This window comes from Solanum pennellii, chromosome 1 (assembly GCF_001406875.1).
Source record: "Solanum pennellii chromosome 1, SPENNV200".
Lineage (NCBI taxonomy): Eukaryota > Viridiplantae > Streptophyta > Magnoliopsida > Solanales > Solanaceae > Solanum > Solanum pennellii.
Genome location: NC_028637.1, coordinates 88,089,729 through 88,110,081, shown reverse-complemented (window position 1 = coordinate 88,110,081; position 20,353 = coordinate 88,089,729). Strand labels below are relative to the sequence as shown.

Genomic DNA, 20,353 nt, shown 5'->3' with positions numbered 1-20,353 from the left:
AAAATTTAATATAATGTTATCCTCAAGAAGCACAATACGTTTAAATAGAATAAAATTTAAATTTAATTTAACAATTCAAAATTTATATGCTCAATAAAATTTTAAAAAAAAACATCTCAAACTCTACCTAATTTTTTTTGGAACAACAAACTCTACCTTCAGTAGATATTACATAATTGGGAAAAGACTCAAATATACCATCGAACTTTCAGAAAAGACTCATTTATTTGGCTCATTTATGTCATTACCGTTAAAGAAAAAAAAAGCTCATTAATGCCATTATTTTTAACAATGGTTTTGCAAAATCATTTTTGACACCTGACCAATTATAATTCGTCCACATCATCAATTTTTTTATAAAAAAATATAATTCTGAAAAAAATTGAATTAATTTTTTTTTGATTTTTTTAATTAAATAAATTGATGACGTGGACGAATTATAATTGGCCACATCATCAATTTTTTAATAAAAAGAATCAAAATTCTAAATAAAAATTGAATTATTTTTTTAATTTTTTAATTAAAAAGTTTGATGACGTGGCCAATTATAATTTAGCCACGTGTCAAAAATGGTTTTGCAAAACCACCACTAAAAAATAATTGCATGAATGAGTCTTTTCTTTAACGATAATGACATGAATGAGCCAAACTCTTAAATAATGACATAAATAAGCCTTTTCTAAAAATTTAATGACATATTTGAGCTTTTTCCTTACGTTATTTTATGCTAGAAACACGACCAATTTTTTTTTTAATCTTCTTTTGTCTTTCTTTTAAATTTTGTAAATGTAAAATAAGGAGATATATATTAAAAAAAAATAGTTATATATTTTGTACTTTTATTTTGTCACCCCTAAATATGAACATGAAAGAACCCTATGTTAGTAAAATCAAGATGTTTACGCATACAAATTCAATCTCAATCAATATTTTGAAGTGAAAAACTCCTCACATTGACAACTCTGTAGCTTCTTAAAGCATAAACCCTAACATTGCTTAAACCCAAATCTTTGTGTTTTTCCATTATTTGAGCAATCGATCAGAGGTATATTATTGATTTATCTTTGTTTTGTAGGCTTCTCCATTTGTCACAGAAAAGATTCAAACTTGTGAAAATCTTTATACTACTATTGACTCAGAAGTTTTTTTTTTTAATTTCAAATTTAGTTGCCACCCAGTTCTTGTATTTCCTTGCTTTGAGTTGTATTCTCCATTTGAACTAGGAAAGTTTCAATCTTTGAAAGCAAGAACATAAAAATTTGGTTTTTGTGCCAAAGCTAGAACTTCAGTTGTTTTCTGTTTTAAAATACTTCTGAAGGACTGTTGTAGAATAATTATGTTGAGAAAATATATTCTGCAGCCTATTTGTTTGAAGCTGAGGATCTATCGGTAAACATCCTAGCCTCCCTAGACCCCACTAGTGGAATTACACTGGGCGTGTTGTTGTTGCAGCTGTATTTATTGTCTGGTACCTAGTATTCTGTGTTCTATTTGTTTCTTTGTTTCAGGTTGAGATGATTTTTCCTTTCTACTGTAGGTCAAGACTTCTGGATTTGTCTACTTGACAGGTTGATACTCAGTTCAGGAGGATAATGACATAGCTGCAGCTGGAACGTGCTAGGATGAGGTTACAATTGATTAATAGAGGTACATAAATCTTTATTTTTAAAAGCTACATGTTCCCTAATTATTTGGTTGCCTTTTCCTTGGGAGAACTTGAATGGTTGGAAACATTTCTTGTCCAGTGCCTTATCTGTGTTGCATTGCCTTGCTATAAGACATCATATTTTGATATTAATTTATATAGCTCAGCTACAAAATCTTGGTCTTCAAATACCTACATGATGCAATAGTTGGGATTGATCTATCTTACGCAGTTTTTAGCACATAGTTGTAGGAGCAGCGCTTATTCCTGTGGTCCTGCTGATCTTTCTAAAACTTCCATTCTGAAAAACCTAGCAAAGACGAATTACTGAATATTAGACTGAAGCAGGTCCAATTGAGCAGAATGGTTATTGGTGATTCATATAGCCAACCTCAACTAGTTAAGGATTGAGTGTGATTGTTATTGTTGTTGTTACTGTTTAAGTACCTACAAAATGGTTACTAATTAGGCTTTAAAGATACTTCCATTCAAATTTACTCAAAGAACTTGGGAAAAGAAGAAACAACTTATATAGTGAAGGAAGGGGGTGAGGGGTGGGGAATTGGTCTAAATGCTGTTCCAATAGAGGTACTTATCTTTCTGGCAGCCAGGAGTATTTTATTCCTTGTAGTCTCCTTTTCTTTCATTGCAGCACTGTATCTTAGTTGCTTAAGCTTTTTTTTTGAATCAGGTGTATCTTAGTTGCTTACTCTGTTTATGTTCTGCTTTAGGATTGCGATCTCAGTATGACTTAAAACGCACCGCTGTATTTGCTAATTGCAAGAGGTTCTCAGTTTCAAATAATGGATATTCCAACTTTGATAGACCTGTCAGCTCCTTCATTCCAGAGAGGAACCCGGAATTTTCGAGCCAATTAGAGAATGTGCAGAATGGAGTAGATAACACACATGGGTGGAGTGAGGCCTTCTCAAACAAATTGGAGGGTTTAAGGCGAACAGTGGATTCTGTTTGCAAGATCTTGCAGAGTGATCCTTGGGGACCTTCTATAGAGATTGCTTTATCCAAATGTGATGAAAATCCTAGTACCGAAGTGGTCACTGGAGTATTAAGGCGACTAGAGGATGTTAACACAGCATTAAACTACTTCGGATGGGCTGAGAAGACAACCCTCCGAGCACATTGTCCTGAAGCATATAATTCACTTCTCATGGTTATGGCCAGGACTAGAAATTTCGAATATCTGGAACAAATTTTGGAAGAAATGAGTCTCGCTGGATTTGGCCCATCGAACACTGTATCGATTGAGTTGGTTGCAAGCTGTGTAAAGAAGCGAAAATTTAAAGAAGCGTTTGATCTAATTCAAACCATGAGAAAATTTAAGATTCGTCCTGCATTTTCTGCATATACAACTGTAATAGGTGCGCTTTCTACTGTACAAGAACCTGATCTCATGCTCACCCTCTTTCATTAGATGCAGGAATTAGGATATGAAGTAAATGTACATTTATTCACGACTGTAATTCGAGCTTTTGCTAGGGAGGGTAGAGTTGATGCTGCTCTGTCCTTGTTGGATGAGATGAAAAGCAATGCTTTTGATGCAGACATTGTCCTCTATAATGTTTGCATTGACTGTTTCGGCAAGGCTGGTAAAGTTGATATGGCCTGGAAATTCTTTCATGAGTTGAAGGCACATGGTATTTTACCTGATGATGTGACATATACCAGTATGATTGGGGTTCTTTGCAAAGCTAATAGACTGAATGAAGCTGTAGACTTGTTTGAGCAGTTGGAGTTCAACAGGACTGTTCCATGTGCATATGCTTATAATACCATGATCATGGGTTACGGATCTGCTGGTAAATTTGATGAAGCATATAGTTTGCTTGAGAGAAAAGACAAAAAGGGTCAATACCAAGTGTGATTGCATATAATAGTCTTCTTACTTGCCTTGGGAAGAAACAAAGAGTGGAAGAGGCATTAAGGATATTTCAGGACATGAGGAAAGATGCTGCACCTAATCTTTCAACCTATAATATTCTCATAGACATGCTCTGCAGGGCACGGAAACTTGATGTTGCTCTAGAAATTCGTGACACCATGGAGGCAGTTGGCTTGTTTCCTAATGTATTGACTGTGAATATAATGATTGATCGTCTATGCAAGGCTCAACAACTTGATGAAGCATGTTCTATCTTCGAAGCTATGGATCATAAAGTTTGTAGACCAAATGAATTCACATTTTGTTCTCTGATAGATGGACTGGGTAGGCGAGGTAGAGTTGATGATGCATACAGACTCTATGAACAAATGTTGGATTTTGATCTTACTCCTACTGCCATTGTCTATACATCTCTCATCAGGAACTTTTTCATGTGTGGGAGAAAAGAAGATGGCCACAAAATCTACAAGGAGATGGTGCGTCAAGGAGCTTCTCCCGACCTTACCCTCCTTAATACTTACATGGATTGTGTTTTCAAAGCTGGTGAGACAGAGAAAGGTAGGTTTCTGTTTGAGGAAATCAAAACTTGGGGATTCACTCCAGATGTGAGGAGCTATTCTATACTAATCCATGGCCTCATAAAAGCCGGCTGTGCTCGGGAAACGTATGAGCTGTTTTATGCAATGAAGGAACAGGGGTATGTGCTGGATACTTTTGCTTATAATACTGTTATAGATGGATTCTGCAAATCAGGTAAAGTTAATAAAGCTTATCAGCTGTTGGAGGAGATGAAAGTAAAAGGTCTGGAGCCAACTGTAGTAACATATGGCTCTGTCATCGATGGGCTTGCTAAGATTGACAGACTTGATGAAGCCTACATGCTTTTTGAAGAAGCAAAATCTAAAGGTGTTCCTTTGAATGTGGTTATATACAGTAGTCTAGTAGACGGATTTGGTAAAGTGGGTAGAATAGACGAAGCATATCTAATCATGGAAGAATTGATGCAAAAAGGCTTGTCCCCAAATGTATACACATGGAATTGTTTGCTTGATGCACTAGTGAAGGCTGAAGAAATAGACGAAGCCCTTGTTTGCTTCAAGTCAATGAAGGAGTTGAAGTGCACTCCAAATACTTTTACTTATAGCATAATCATTAATGGTCTTTGTAGAGTAAGAAAATTCAATAAAGCATTTGTGTTTTGGCAAGAGATGCAGAAAGAAGGATTAACACCCAATATGATCACCTATACAACCATGATCTCTGGGCTTGCAAAGGCCGGAAATGTATCAGAGGCTGATAAACTCTTTCAAAAATTCCAGGCCAAGGGAGGTAAACCAGATTCTGCTTGTTACAACACTATGATAGAGGGGCTAAGCATCGCGAACAGGGCGATGGAGGCATATGAGCTATTTGAAGAAACAAGATTAAGAGGGTGTAATATATATACCAAAACTTGTGTTATTCTTTTAGATGCATTGCACAAGGCAGAATGTCTTGAGCAGGCTGCAATCGTTGGTGCTATATTGAGAGAAATAGCAAAGTCGCAGCATGCTTCAAGATTTTTGTAATTTTGACATAGGTACTCGTCACCATAAAGAAATTTTCGATTTCATGATTCAAAGGTCTGATAATCTTTTATTTCTTAATTATTCGGCAAACAATTGCCACATAAATATATCTTTTTGTCGTGCTTTCTGTTCCGCTCTGCTGTACACGCACACATAACTCTCATTTACACATATATAACCTACATTTTTAAATGTCTTCTATGGGGAGTCAGTTGAATCTTCTGTTACCAAGCAGCCTCGCATACATGGTGTCTAGATGCCTAACAAGGCTCAGTGCTCACCATTGAACAGTCATGGTAGAACAATGTATTATTGTCATTCTCTCGGCAGAAACTCCAAAATCATTGCTGAATTGGAAGTCAAAGTCGCTCATTCTCAAAACTCACCCCTGTATTTGTAGTAGTTTTAACTACGCCTACACTTCATTGGCATTTCTCAAGCTTAATGGTTGTGAGGTTAATGTTTAGAATTTACAGCCACTGTATATCTCAGTGTGTGAATCTTGTTATTAGCTTGACATTAATTCTTTGTATATTAAAAGGTGTTTGACTATGTTGGCTTGACACTTGACAGGTTATACTGGTATCATTCATGAGGTGACCTGGATGATTTTATCTTGGATAATGTGTTTTATGGATGGGCAGAAAGTTAATGAATGTCAATGGAAGTGTATTTTTTTGATGAGTTCTAGTTTGGAATTGTCCTCTTCATGTAACTTGAAAGCTCTGTTGCTCGAAAAGCTTATGCCTCGTTCTATTTGGCAGGGGCTGTATATTGCCTGTTTATAGAGTTCCCTTCACTCTGAAAGGCTGTGTTCCAATTTCAAAGCTACTCTCATAGGCCAACGCGCAACAGGCTGTATATTGCCTGTTTGTTGTAGAGTTCCCTTCACTCTGAGAGGCTGTGTTCTAATTTCAAAGCTACTCTCATAGGCCAACGCGCAACAGGCTGTATATTGCCTGTTTGTTGTAGAGTTCCCTTCACTCTGGGAGGCTGTGTTCTAATTTCAAAGCTACTCTCAATGGCCAACGCGCACCACAAGGAGAAACAAACCAATCAAACTATCTGATAAGGTAGTCTCAAGGCCATTGGAACTTCATGCTTCTTTATTTATCTATGTTTCTTGCCTTAAAACTGTGCAAGCCTATGAACATGGTCCATGTCCATGCTCTGAAACTGCAGAAGCTCATGTGGCAAGTGAATGCCACAAGAAGTCTGTGATTGACAATTCCACACTAATTTTGAGTTCGCCACTCGGGAATTCACATGAAAAGAAACGAGGAACTCTCAATGAAAAAGTGCTCTCTAAACCGAACGATGAGGCATGCCTGCCCTTTGTTGTCATTTGTTTCCATAAACGCTTTAGAATCTTGCTTGTGACTGCTGTGCCAGACAATCATTTAGAGATGGTGTCTTTTTCATCCTCCAACACATCTCATCTTCACTACTACCTCCGTATCCCCTGTACCCCCCCCCCCTCCGCTACGTAGTTATTTAGATTATAAACTAATGCAAAAACAAGAAAATAAGTAAAAAATCATTTATTTTCCGAAAAGTCATTTTCCTTTGTATCAAAAACACCTCTAATTTTAGGGAAAAGGATAAAAAATATCCCCCAATTTTGATTTATTGTTTAAATTTACCCTTGCCGTTAAAATAAAGTTAATTTTATTCCTTTCGTTACTAAATTCACCAAATTTACCCCTCGTTAGACGAATTGACCCAGATTGACCCGAATTTTTTTTTTAAATCCTATTCTTTATTTTAACCCAATAACCCGACCCCGTTTAAAATAACCCGACCCCATACTCCCAAATCTCCTATACCCATTTACCCATTCTCCCAAATCTTCTATACCCATTTACCTATACTCCCAAATCTCCATTTAAAAAAGGCAATAGACTGCCACTCAATAGTCGGGAGATTTGAAGGCCCCGAAGGTGATGGAACTTGGGAACTCTATGGATGACAAAATCTGCTAAGATGGTGATCCAAAAAATAAACTCTAGTATCTATCTATCTTCGTGTCTATCAAGTGATTATATGTTCGGAAATGAATTCTATGGAGTCTTTTTTGCTTCTACGCTTTTGATTGTGCACTGATACTACCAATAACTTATTAGTGGAAAGAGATGGTTTAGCTTTCTTATTAAGTAAACATTTACGCAAAGAATACTGTCTCATTCTAATGATGCAGATTAGCAGAACTATGCATTTCTTACTAAGGAATTTTTTTTTAAAAAAAATAAGTATTTTTAATTTATTAATACAAATATAATTTTAAAATAAATAGAGATTTGAGAGAATGGGTAAATGGGTATAGAAGATTTGAAAGAATGGGTCGAGTTATTTAAAATAGAGTCCGGTTATTGGGTTAAAGCAAGGAATAGGGTTTTTAAAAACAAATTCGGGTTAATTTGGATCAATCCGTCTAATGAGGGGTAAATTTGGTGAATTTAGTTAGAGGAGGGGTAAAATTAACTTTATTTTAACGGCGAGAGTAAATTTAAATAATAAATCAAATTTGGGGGGGGGGTATTTTTGACCTTTTCCCCTTAATTTTACAATCTACCGGATGGGGCGTGTTCGTTTGTTAAATTTTTTGATTGTTTGTTAGTTTTAGAGACCTCTCTTGAGGTTTTGACTTCATTTCACTAACTCTTACTATTTTTTAATATTACAACTATCTCTTTTTAACAATTCTCGTTAACTTAAATATTATTAATTACTAATTAAAAATAGTCATGAACGGACTACTTTGCCGCTTTTTAAGATACTACTATATTATTTGATCATGCAATTATTTATTTTGATTAATTTCCATCCTCCACCATAATTAATATTTCCAAATTCCAAGTCACTTTTGCAAACACAAGCATATATTACTAATATTTTCATAAATATTATCAAAAAGAAATAGGTATTGAACTCTGAGAATAGAAGAAATGTATTATGTTTTTTTTTTAATTTGCAAAAATATTTGTTAATGATAACTATCAATATATTACTTAAAATGGTTTAAAAAATAAAAGGAAAATCTTTTATATTATATAGTTTCCCCCTTCACTTTTTTAATTTAGGATTCCTTGTCACATTTCCCCAAAAAAAGTGACCGTTACAAAAGTCCCTCTTTCATTATCATTTTCATTTTCAAAAATTCAAAACTGACCGTTGCCAAATTTTCCTTTTTATTTTCATAAATCACTCTCATCTCCTCCAAAAAATCAGAAAAAAAGTGTGAAAATCTGAATTCAAATGGCACTCAGATCTCTCGATAACGCTCTCCCAATCGCGATCGAAAGACCCAAAAAGCAAGCAAAAGTTGTCGTAACCCAGAATCAGAAACAGACTGATTGTGTTGTCAATGACGAAAACAAAGCCCCTTTACCACCAGGAGACGCAGCGGTTGATTACGTACCATCTGAGAATCTTGAAGCCATTGATGACCCAGATAGCAAAATCCATGTATGTGGCTGAGTTCTATTAATTTCTTCCTTTATTAAAAAAATTATAAAGTTTTTTAATAACCATTTTGATGGATTTTGTGAATTTCAGGGACTTGTTGGAGGGTTGGAATCTAAAGATTGGTTGGAAATTTGTCGCTCACTGAACGACACGAGGCGATTTGCTCTGTTTCACTCTGCTCTCTTGTTGCCAATTCTGTAAGTTTCATCTCTTTGAATTGTTCTGTTTTTGTTTGATTTAGGGATTTATTTATTTTTCGCGGTTTTTCTAATTGTAGGGACGAAGTTTTACTAGTGATAGTTAAATCGATGAAAAACCCGCGAAGTGCTCTCTGCAAGACTTCTGTCATGGCTTCAGCTGATATCTTTAAAGCCTTCGGTGATGAGTTATTTGAATCATCTACTTCTGATGCATTTGATAATGTGGTAAGTATAGTGTTTAACGAGTTGTGTTTAACGTTCTTGTGCAGTGGTTAATATGCAGTTTTTTAAACAGATTTTGCAGCTATTGCTGAAAGCTTCTCAAGATAAAAAGTTTGTCTGCGAAGAAGCAGATAAGACACTCAAGGCAATGGTGGAGTCTATGACTCCTCTTCCTTTGTTTCATAAACTTCATACTTATGTCAAACATTCCAACATGAGAATCAGAGCAAAAGCTGCGATCTCAATATCCCATTGTGTTTCTAAGATGGTTGGTTGTTGTACATATTTCTCTATCATGGTAGCGTTTTGATAGCACAAACTTAATGAGTATCATTTCTGTTGTTAGGAACTGGATAGGATGAAGGAGTTTGGATTCGTTTCGTTGGTTCAAATGGCTGTAAATTTGCTCAATGATAGACTCCCAGAGGCAAGAGAAGCAGCTAGAAGTATCGTGGTTTCGGTATACGAGGCATTAACCAAGGATGAAGAGCAGAAACAAGAGGCGTGGCAAGACTTTTGCCAGTCTAATCTTCCAGCTATTCATGCACAAGCCATAGTTAAAGTTGTCTCCTCCTAGTAGACTCATTCAAGTTTTTAGCAGTAAAAGGCTCTTGTTTAGTCAGTCTTCATTGTTATCTTTTACATGTAACCTTTCCTGGGTAACTAACTATATTGTTATGTTTCTAAAAATAAAAAATAGGCTCTCGTTTTATCATCTTCTCGAGCTCAAGAAAAGACCACATATGTTTCACAATGCTTGCTGTCATAGCTCGTTTGGTGTGAGGAATAAGAATAAGTAGTCCTAATAGATCTCTTGTTTGGTTAACGTAGTTGGGATAACTTATCCCATTATTTATAGCATAGTGATGGGATAAGTTATTCCATATAAATGGTGGGATAAGTTATAACTAGTTCCCAACCAAACGAGACCCACACAGGTTATTGGAAAAACCACTTGGAAAAGGGAACTGCTATGTTCTTATCACCCAACAATGCAAAAAAATAAAATAAAATGGTATAACCTCAACAAAATGTACATACACAATGTGTGGTATATTGATGCACATTTTGCATGAATTCTTGAAGCCTCATAAATAGACCAAAAAAAAGGGGGTGGGGGGGCTTGTAAAAAGAAAAGAAAATCCTATCAGATCTTGCAAGTGCAGCAAAACCTATAGACAAAAATGCTCTTTAGAATATGTTGATCCCTCATTCTAGTATCTGGTGCAACCAAGGTTTCAGCCGGGTTCAATTTCTCATTACCATAGAAGGTATCCCCAGAATTTCTTCCGCGAAAAAGGTCTATTTTTCTACCCTTCATTCCTGTTCAACCAATGAGCGCAAAGCCATCTCAGCATCAGCTAATGGTTGTCCAGCATAAAGCTTCAGTTTCCCTTTCTTCACCACAATTACCTTCATAGTATGTGATCTAGCTGCCTCACTGAGTTCCTGAAAATAAGTGAATGGTCCGCATAAAAAATTCCATGGTTACATGCATAAGTTGAAGAATTCAGTAATACACAAATTAACAAACTTTTCTTGAGTGTCACTCTCAACAGTGTTAATAGTCTTCGAAAGGTTAGTAGGGCTCTTATCATCAAAAAGTTAGTAAGGCCCTCTAAATGCAGTGGAATAGAATACTTTATGCACCGCGAGGAAATGATGTAGATATATTCAATGCTAGCTTAATATTCTTACTTTAACTGGTAAAGGAACAATTTCAGCACTGAAGTCTCCCAAGTCTTCAAAGAAGGACTGTAAGAGATAACAAAAATTGGTGGCATCACCACGATCTTCAAAGGCGACTGTATGAGATAAGCTACCATTCACTTGAGAGCTACTTTTTAAGGTAAATAATCCTTCTGGTCCTTCATCATCATGACCTCTCCGCATGCGTATAGCCTGCATAGAACAACACACTTAGTGACAGGAGCATGAAGCTAGAGCCAACAACAACAACATGCCCAGTGAAATCCCACAAGTGGGGTTTGGGGAAGGTAAAATGTACGCAGACTTTTCCATTACCTCGTGGAGGTAGGTAGAGAGGTTGTTTCCAAAAAATGGAATCAGATAGGAAAGTTAAGCAAATACATATCCATTGTGACATTGGAGGATTAAGATGTGTCCACACAATAACCCGTTAATATATAAATATTGTTGTGAATATCCAATATAAGGTCAATGAATCACACAAGACATTTGCCAAAATACCTATGTTGCTAACCTAAATGACTGGTACTTAAACAACCAGATGTCAGCAATACCCAACTAAAAGGCTTTCTAATCACACAATAACCCGTTATTATATAAATATTGTTGTGAATATCCAATATAAGGTCAATGAATCACACAAGACATTTGCCAAAATACCTATGTTGCTAACCTAAATGACTGGTACTTAATCAACCAGATGCCAGCAATACCCAACTAAAAGGCTTTCTAATCTCAGCATAGATAATCAAGTGTCTCAGCAAGGGATATCCATGAAGTATAAACAAAAACATTTTATAGGAGAGCAACAACCGAAGAGAAGGGTACAGTGATGCAATTTGCAAGGAAAACACAAATGGCTGGATAAACAGTTCTAGCACAAAGTTATATAAAATCTGACTAATATTTCTCACATGATAAGACAATGACTCTCTTTATAAAAATAATGACAAGGCAATGATCCCTAGTTCAAGTTAACTGCAATAACATTAGTCTTGATTTCAGTTCCATATATTAGCTTCTTCCTTGGACTCGTCATCTTTTGTGTACATAAGCAGGGCTGAATCATTTTTTTCCTTTTGACAGCACCAAGTTTGCTATAAAACATAGAAGTTAGAACTACATGCGTAGATGCTATCAGAAAGTAAAACAGCCACAAAAGAAAACATGTATAGTAGGAATGCAAGCTGTCGAAAACAAACAAGTAGGAAGTGGACATAAATCCCATATACATACAAGAACATAAGGAAGACTGAACCACCAAAAGTCAGTATCATTTCCTGATTTCATACCCTCCTTCGGATTCACTACTTTTTGGTCCTTAACTTCCTTCATATTTGAAGTTCCGTTTCTATTTGAGTTCTTGCGTCTGTTCATCATTGTTGTACTCTTTATATGGCTTGATTCTCCCGATTCCATAACTTCAACCAAAGTATTTGAAATTGTTGCAGTCTCCTGATTGCTTAATTCTTTTGAGTCTACAGGTTCAAACAAACTGCTCCCATTATTTCTATCTACCGAAATATCTGTAGCTAAAAAATGAACAGTGCTACATCAAAATGCATCGCTTATTGATTGCAGGAACTAGTGCAACAGAAGACAAAATACTGGTTCCCAAATTGCTCAAATTGGTTTTCAACAGGCATTCAATAGGTGCAAGATGTAAAGACTTAATAATATAAACTACAAATTCAGAAGGTAAATAATAGAAAACAAACCTTAGGCAGCAATATAGCATGTGATCATACAAAACTGAGTTCTTTGCATTTTGCACCAATAACACGTGCACAAAGTTTGAATTTGCACCCTGCCCTTTTATTTTTAATGATTTACCCCCCGTCCTATATGTTTCTTTTCAACACTATAGTACAGTTCATTTCAGAAGGGATAATATATGAATTAAAATTAATAAAATAAGAGCGTGGGAGAGAGTGCAAGGAGATGGAAGAAAGATCCAAAGTGGGGGATTAGCGGGAGGAACACAACTAAGCACACTTAGGGGTCGTTTGGTAGAGTGTATTAGCAATATAATGCATGCATTAACTCTTTGTATTAGTAATACCTTGTTCGGTGTACTTTTTCATACTATGTATAATTAATGCTTGCATTATTTATACACTAAGGGGTCGTTTGGTAGAGTGTATAAGAATAATGCAAAATATAGTGTATTAGTAATGCTTGCATTAGTTATGATACAATTTTTTTATACCGTGTTTGGTTTGGTGTACTAAAACTATTATGCATTACATAATTTTTTTAGAAAAAAAATTGTTTACAAAAATACCCTCCACAAATATAGTGGAAAGGATGTAAAACTAGTTTTAAGGGCAATTTGTCTTTAATAATGCTAATGCATGCATTAGAACCCATTGCATTACTAATGCATAGAAATAGGTGGTATTAGTAATACACTCTTCAATACACAATAGAGTGTGTTACTAATACAAGCATTTGTTATGCATGAGTTAGAAAAGTGTACCAAACAAGGTACTACTAATACATCAAGCTAATGCAAACATTATTTTCTCTAATACATCTACCAAGCTTGATGTATTAGTAGTACCTTGTTTGGTACACTTTTCTAACTCATGCATAACAAATGCTTGTATTAGTAACACACTCTATTGTGTATTAGTGTATTAGAAAATATAATGCATGCATCAGGTGTGTATTAGTAATACCTTGTTTGGTACACTTTTTCATGTCATGTATAACTAATGCAAGCATTAGTTATACATTCTATTGTGTATTAAGTTGTGTATTACTAATACCAAGGAATTCTAGGTATTAGTAATGCACAACATTTTAACACTTGCATTAGATTAAATAATTACAAAACTACCCTTGAAGCCTTTTCATTTTCTTTGTTGTCATAAGTTTTTATTTTTATATTGATTTGTTTTTACGTGTCTTTTATTTTTTTGGTGTCTTAATAGGCTTTATGACCTCTTAAATATCTTCTTTTTTTTTAAAAAAAAAAAATCTAATTTCAATATAAAAAAATAATTTTTTTTACTATTGTGACAATAAATTTGATTAAAAAAATTATTTGCCAACTTTCCACAAATTCTTTTTGTCACAATAGTACAACTATTTAATATTCTTTTTTGGGGAAAAAAAAGAAAATGAAGAGGTAAAGATATTTTAACAAAGAACTTTTTTTGATGTTTTAGCAAAGATCTTTGTTGCAAAGGAAGTGTACAAATAAATAAAGTGTGAAGGGTATATTTGTAAACATATATTTTTTAATAGAAATTATGCAAGATTTATTATTCCTAATATACCAAACCAAACAATATATAAGAAATAATGCTTGCATAACTAATGCACCACATTTTGCATTATTCTTATACACTCTACCAAACGACCCCTAATTTGTGTATTACTAATACCATGCGTTTTTTGATATTAGTAATGCAAGGGGCTTTAATGCATGCATTAACGTGGTTTAAGACTTCATTGTCCCTCAAAATCTTTTTTACATCTTTTCCATCATAATTGTGAAGGATATCTTTGTAAATAAATATTTTTATGCAACGCATACTATTTTCAATACACCAGACCAAACAATGCATAAGAAATAGCTTATGCATAATTAATGTAAGTATTACTAATACAAACATTATTAATGCAAGTTTTACTAATACACTCTATTTAACATTATTCTTATACACTCTATCAAATGATCCCTTAATCTCTATTACAATAGGATATTGAGCCGTGTATCCATTAGTTTGTACCCTAAGGGATCGTTTGGTATGAGAGATAAAGTGGGATATCCCAAGATTAAGTTTGAGATTAGTTTTATACTATCAACCAAATACAGTATAAATCTAATCCCAAACTAAATCCTGGATATTCCATCTTTCTCATCCAACTTGGAATTATTTTATCCCACCTGGGTGGTGAGATAAATTAGTCCAGGGATTACAATCAAGGACTATAATCCCGGGATAATTTAGTCAGTGTACCAAACGATGCCTAAGGTTCTGAATCACATTCATAAGATGTTTTGATGACTCGACATATCTAAGAAACTAGCCGAGAACATACACACGTCAAGTAATGACTTTCTCCAATTCAAACAACTATACTGAATATACTCCCCATTAATTGCAATATAGATTTCTCCGTTAGAGTACCTTTTTCTTTGCAGTATTTCTTTCTATTTGGAAACTAGTAGATGAAATGAGGAGAAACTAAAAATCTTATTCTTAATTCTCTGAGCTCATTGAAACTGGAATGGAACTGCTAACTATTAATTTATGGATCACAAATGCCACCATTCAGATGACTTGCAAATTATTAATGTCACTGAATTGAATGGAGTAGGCTTTTTAGTACACATGGAGCTGAGGGAGCAACTGGTAGAGGCAGTGTTTTGGACGGCGAAAGGCGACAAAAGGCGTGCCTCGTCTTTTTGAATTGAGGCGCCAATTAATACAAAAAATTTAAAATATTTAATTTGCATATATAAATATCAAGCAATGAAGTATAAAGTTGATATTCAACATTGCAACAACTATTAGAAGTATCAAGCTACTGAGCCATGCTATGAAAGTTTTTGAGAGGGTGGTCGAAATAAGGATCTCTATCCGAAAACCAATTCGGATTCATGCCAGGACGATCAACTACAAAAGCCATCCATCTCGTAAAAAGATTGTTGGAGAAGTAGATTGACAAGAAGAGCGATTTACACATGGTGTTCATCGCCCTACGAAGGCATATGATAAGTCTCTAGGGAGGTCTTCTGGAGATGTTTGGAGACTAGAGGTGTACCTCTGTGGCTTACATTATGGCAATTATATATAGGTACGATGGAGCCAAGACTCGAGTAAGAACAACAGGAGGGGACTCAAAATACTTTTCGGTCATGATAAGGTTGCAACGGGGATCCTCTTGATGGACGAATTGACATGACATATTCAACTCCAGCTAACTGAGGAATATGACCCAAGATAGAAAGGTTTGGAAGTCGATGATTACGGTAATAGGTTAGTAGGTAGCCAAGTTTTGTCGCGCTTTAGGTGGGAGATGCAAAGGCTAGCCCCATCTCCTCTCCTTCTAATTAATAGTAGTATTTAGTAACTGTACAGTTTCTTACTCTTCAATGTATTTCATCATTTGTTGTTGTATTTGCTTTGTATTTTGATATTTTGTTGTCATATTTTCTTGCAACTCCTCTTTGAATAACTTCTCTTTCGAGCCGACAGTTTATACTTTATCGGAAACAACCTCTTACCACACAAAAGTAGAGGTAAGCTCTACGAATATCTTACCCTTCCTAGAACCCACTTGTGGGATCACACTAGGTATGTTGTTGTTTGTAATTGCCATTGTTGGCTGGTCTTGGTTCAGACACTTGTTCCCTCTCTTTCAGTTCCTTTTTCTTTAGTTAATCATGTAAGTTTCTATTTTACCCCTCACATAACAAATTCTTGTAAAGTTTTGCAATAAATTACATAGATTAGGGAGTAAATTGTAAAAGAGAAGAGGATAGGGTGCAAATCAAAAGGCTTTACACACATTAGGTGTGTAAAATGTATAGAACTTGATAAAATAAAGCTAGCTAAAAGGATTTTTTAGAAAATTACCAATTCCCGACTTAGATTCCTCCAAGCCTGATGCAATTCCTTTTTTCTCCCTTCTGCTCTTCTCCAATGAGTTCTTCTTGACAGCTTTGGTAACATCAGCCTTTCCACCTTCGACTTTAACACTCCTTTCCTTTCTTCCCCTCCCATTGTTTTCAGAAGATTTCTTCACACATAAAGGTGATACCGATTCTGCATCTTCAGTGTTTCCTTTACTCTCTATGTTTTCACCAAATTTCATGGAAGCACCTCTGTGAGAATCAAGGGTGAGCAGGTCTACCTCATCATCGCCCGACACATCGACTCCACCTTCTCTATTTCCATTCTTCTTCACTTCGGTGTTGTCTTTTAAAGTTTTATCTCCATTTGTACCAACACTTTGATGGTCAAGGGCCATAAAACCCTTCGGTTTATTACTTGGTTTACTGGTGAACTCTCTAAATTTCTGCTTTCTTTTAAATGTTAAAGAAGCAGTAAGCTCTTTCTCATCCAAAATACCACCATCATCCCTGACATTTTTATTAACATCAACAGTTGGGAAAGTAACAGAATTTGTAGGCTGTTTGTTGCCAACCTTTCCCAATCTCTTCCTCAGCTTGATTAACCGTTCATCAACTTCCTTTTTTATCCCCATTTTAACATCACTATCCTCAATTTCTTCCTCCTTCTCCTCATCAACGTCATTGCCCTTCAACTCCAACCTTTCCTTCTCTCTGGCCTCCCTTGCCATATGTTGAATTTCCTCAATCTTCTTCTCCATTTCAGCCTTGTCTACAAAAACAGTTCCCCCATTTTCAATACTCTGGTTTCCATCCCCATTCACAAACATTCTCAATTTGTGCTTATTTGTACCTTTCAAATCCAACTCCAAGACCTCATTTTTATAACCATTACCATCCAAACTTTTATTTTTTCCACTATAATCAGCTGAACCAAATACCCAAACAGCACAAACTGTTTGAAATACAAAGGCTCCAACTATCCATAATCCAAATTTCAGCAACCAGCCTTTACCAAAGGTACCTAGAGTGCCATAAATAACTCATTTTTAATAATTTATAACGATTAGGATCCAAATTTTAATCAATTGATCGAATACCCAAACAACATTAGTCGTCTGAAACAAATTGCTCCAACTTCCCACAACCCAAAATTCATTAATAGTGTGTTAGAAAATGTACCTGCAACGGCATTACCAGCTTCAGACGGATCTGAAAGTTCCGACATCCGGAATTCTTGTTTTTCAGACGTTTTCAGCTCGTCACCATCGGCTAAGTCAGAGTCCAAAATGTGGGATTGTTGAATTGGGGTTTCATAAAAGTTACCTTCAGTGTCATTAACAATAGATTCGGGTTCTAAAACTTCAGACAACCGGAGTGCTTGATTTTCCGTCGCTTTAGTGTCTTCGTCGGAAGGCGAAATATGGGTGTGTTGGATTGGGGTTTCAAGGGGAGTTATTGTTTCATTTTGGGGTTTTATGTAGGGTTTAGTAGTGGTTTTGAGTATTTTGGGGCGGAGATAGTTTTTCCTCTTTGCAAATTTTCTTGGGCGCGGTGTCGTTAAGGCAGAAGCTAAAAGAAGAGGTTTCCTCGAAAGGAGAGTGGAAGGTATAGAAGGCTGAAGGAGACATGGAGGAGTGATGCAAGCTCCCGCCATGGTTGTGGAGTTGGAAGCTCAAAACTCGAAGGTGAATTAGCAAATTCTTTTGAATATAAGCATTATGCTTGTTATTAAAGGATAAATCAATTTGCAAAGCATTTCTTTTAACCCTCTTTATTTGAACCTTTTTGACTTAAATAGTAGCATTTCACCATACCATTTGAGCCCTAATTTCAAGTTTTGATTTTAATTTTAGATAATGACTTCAAGGTTCATTTGCAAACATTTTACTTTACTTCACTTTACTTTACTCTTATATATAAGTCAACAACAAAGGACTATCACAACATCAAAGAATTATACCTTAAAGCACTCTAAATGGTACATTAAATTAGTACTTCTTCCTTTTATCCCTCCTGGTCGAAATTAACGGCAGAAGACGGCGGTGACGAACCAAGCCTTGATTCCAACGAGTTCATTTACCTTATGCACGAGTGATCTCTCTTTTGTTATACTTATTGTTCATGTTCTCACAGACTTTCACTTCTCAAACAACTAAAACTACAATTGGTTAGTATTTAGGAAGTTTCTTTGGTCCTCCTCTTTTATACTCTGTTGAGTTTGAAATTTAGTTATTTATATTCAACGTCAGATCCATATGTGTTGTTGCATGTGTTAAATTCTGTACTAATTAGAGAAATCAATCCTTAGGTTTTAAATTGTGGCCTTTTAGAATCAAACTGATCTCCAAAATGTAGACAATTTTATTTGGAGTTCAAAGGCAATAAATGGAGTAGATCTACAATGAAGCTGCTTGATAGAGTTACAGACGATTCATTTAGCGAGATAATGAGTTGAATTTTCCATGTTGTCTGTTAAAAGATCATAGTTTGTTTAAACAATAGGTGATGATTGAATCTCCATTTTTTTCATTTTTACAATTTGTTAGCTACATTCTATGTATAACACAACTATGGCGCCAAATGTTATGACTTTTGATTGTTGAAATATTGATCTCATTTGCTATATTCATGATTTTAATTTTTTTTTTTTTGCAGGTTTATGACTTTTTACTAGCAACAAATGTCATTGGATTATAAGTAGCTATACATTTCCTTCTCCTTTAATATTTGATTTCACTGGCTTTGATTCTCAATATACCAATTTTCTCTGTTTTTTCTTCTCTTTCTTCATTGGATCTTTTATTATCAGTTTATTTATTTAATCTCCTTTTACAGTTTGACATAATTTTCAAGATATATTTGATGCTTGTATTGAAAGGTAATTAACTCTCTTCTTACAGTTATGTTCTTTAATCTTTAATGTATTTGGTGTTAACTTTTATATTTGATGGATTTTTCTCCTTTTACATTGTTTTTATTTAGATTTTGTTTCATGAAAATGGAAGTAAGATGGAACTTGGACATTACGAGTGCTAGAAAATAAAATGAAGAAATTATGTGAGGTTATTTATGTCATTTGGTTGATTTACATGTTTTGAACAATGAGTGTATCTTAGCATAGTTTGGAGTATTGATGACCTCTCTGAATTTAATCACTCTATTTAAGATCTCATTTCTTGGGTGAGAAGTCTCAAAGTGGAAATAAAGATGTGAGTTTGAAGATCTTGATGTGAGAATTTATGATATATCCCTCCTCAATTGTTCCTACACATGTTTTGTCTCCATTTACAATAAATTTTGAGCGGCTGTTGTAGTTTGAGGATAATCGTCGTATAAATTTTGACATCTTTTTGGATTCAAAACAATGTTCTAATCTCGCACCAACGTGTAACTTTTAGGCTTTTCCATAAACGTTCTAACATGGACAAGTTACTGCTCAAGCTGATATCAAAATCTAATCAACAAAATGAGGTATTTATACAAGAACTACTCTTTCAATTCCATGATTTTTAGTCTTAGTGACCTATTTGATAATTTTCATAGTTGTCGATAACAACAACATACCCAGTCAAATTCTACAAATGGAGTATGGGGAGGATAAAGTGTAAGAAGACCTTACCTCGACCTCATAGAAGTAGACAGGTTGTTTCCGAAATTTTCATAGTTGTCCAATTGTGGGATAATCGTATAAGATGTAGAAGCAATTGAAGGAGTTGCAGCAGGAAAAAATAGTGTCCCAACAAAAGCAGAAGCTATTAAAAATTATTTTGTCAAAGAAAAAATTGAAGTAACTAGCATTATACGTCTAATGAAGATATTGAAATTTAAGAACATTGAAGAGATCCCCTTGAATGGTAGAAACGGGAAGCGAGTTCAGTACATGTTATAATTGATCAATTATGTTTCAAGTTGCTTCTGGACTCTTCACCAAAGTAAAAATATAAATAATTAATATTGACATGGTTGACGTTGATAATCACAGGGGTATATTGAATATCACGTGTCTCTGTTTTTGAAGTTGTAACTTTAATATTCAGTTAAATAAGGGAT

General features: G+C 34.9%; 3 protein-coding genes across 6 annotated transcripts; 2 read left to right on the top strand and 1 right to left on the bottom strand.

Moving 5' to 3' along the window:
• The first annotated feature begins 858 nt into the window (after window positions 1-858).
• On the top strand, window positions 859-5,191 carry LOC107008546 (pentatricopeptide repeat-containing protein At3g06920-like). The gene is given in 4 exon segments (XM_027914233.1): window positions 859-1,045; window positions 1,569-1,647; window positions 2,377-3,495; window positions 3,498-5,191. Coding segments are annotated over 3 exon segments (2,760 nt in total). The 5' UTR covers window positions 859-1,045; window positions 1,569-1,622; the 3' UTR covers window positions 5,114-5,191.
• Window positions 5,192-8,281: 3,090 nt separating this feature from the next.
• Window positions 8,282-9,715, top strand: LOC107007871 (TOG array regulator of axonemal microtubules protein 1). The gene is made up of 5 exons (XM_015206687.2): window positions 8,282-8,578; window positions 8,669-8,775; window positions 8,856-9,003; window positions 9,074-9,268; window positions 9,347-9,715. Exons 1-5 carry the CDS (start codon window positions 8,369-8,371, stop codon window positions 9,575-9,577), a joined length of 891 nt encoding a protein of 296 aa, XP_015062173.1. The 5' UTR covers window positions 8,282-8,368; the 3' UTR covers window positions 9,578-9,715.
• Window positions 9,716-9,993: 278 nt separating this feature from the next.
• Window positions 9,994-18,139, bottom strand: LOC107007869. 4 transcript variants are annotated; one of them, XM_015206684.2, is made up of 5 exons: window positions 17,483-18,127; window positions 16,305-17,324; window positions 11,947-12,236; window positions 10,699-10,902; window positions 9,994-10,449 (listed from the first exon to the last, which is right to left on the bottom strand). In XM_015206684.2, the coding sequence occupies exons 1-5, from the start codon at window positions 17,955-17,957 to the stop codon at window positions 10,318-10,320; spliced, it is 2,121 nt and encodes a 706-aa protein (XP_015062170.1). In that variant the 5' UTR covers window positions 17,958-18,127; the 3' UTR covers window positions 9,994-10,317. The 4 variants fall into 4 exon arrangements, with proteins under 4 accessions (XP_015062170.1, XP_015062169.1, XP_015062171.1 ...); XM_015206683.2 differs by having other exon boundaries at window positions 11,947-12,242; window positions 17,483-18,121; XM_015206685.2 differs by having other exon boundaries at window positions 11,947-12,188; window positions 17,483-18,114.
• Between the last annotated feature and the right edge of the window lie 2,214 nt (window positions 18,140-20,353).

Excerpts from the sequence above, each read along its gene's own strand:
- LOC107007871 (XM_015206687.2), top strand. The coding sequence starts at position 8,369 with ATGGCACTCAGATCTCTCGATAACGCTCTCCCAATCGCGATCGAAAGA. Across the intron at positions 8,579-8,668 it reads ACCCAGATAGCAAAATCCAT|GGACTTGTTGGAGGGTTGGA; the intron begins GTATGTGGCTGA and ends TGTGAATTTCAG. Across the intron at positions 9,269-9,346 it reads CCCATTGTGTTTCTAAGATG|GAACTGGATAGGATGAAGGA; the intron begins GTTGGTTGTTGT and ends TTCTGTTGTTAG.
- LOC107007869 (XM_015206683.2), bottom strand. The coding sequence starts at position 17,957 with ATGGCGGGAGCTTGCATCACTCCTCCATGTCTCCTTCAGCCTTCTATA. Across the intron at positions 12,243-16,304 it reads GGAATCTAAGTCGGGAATTG|CTACAGATATTTCGGTAGAT; the intron begins GTAATTTTCTAA and ends TTCATTTTTTAG. Across the intron at positions 10,450-10,698 it reads TTGTTCCTTTACCAGTTAAA|GAACTCAGTGAGGCAGCTAG; the intron begins GTAAGAATATTA and ends ACTTATTTTCAG.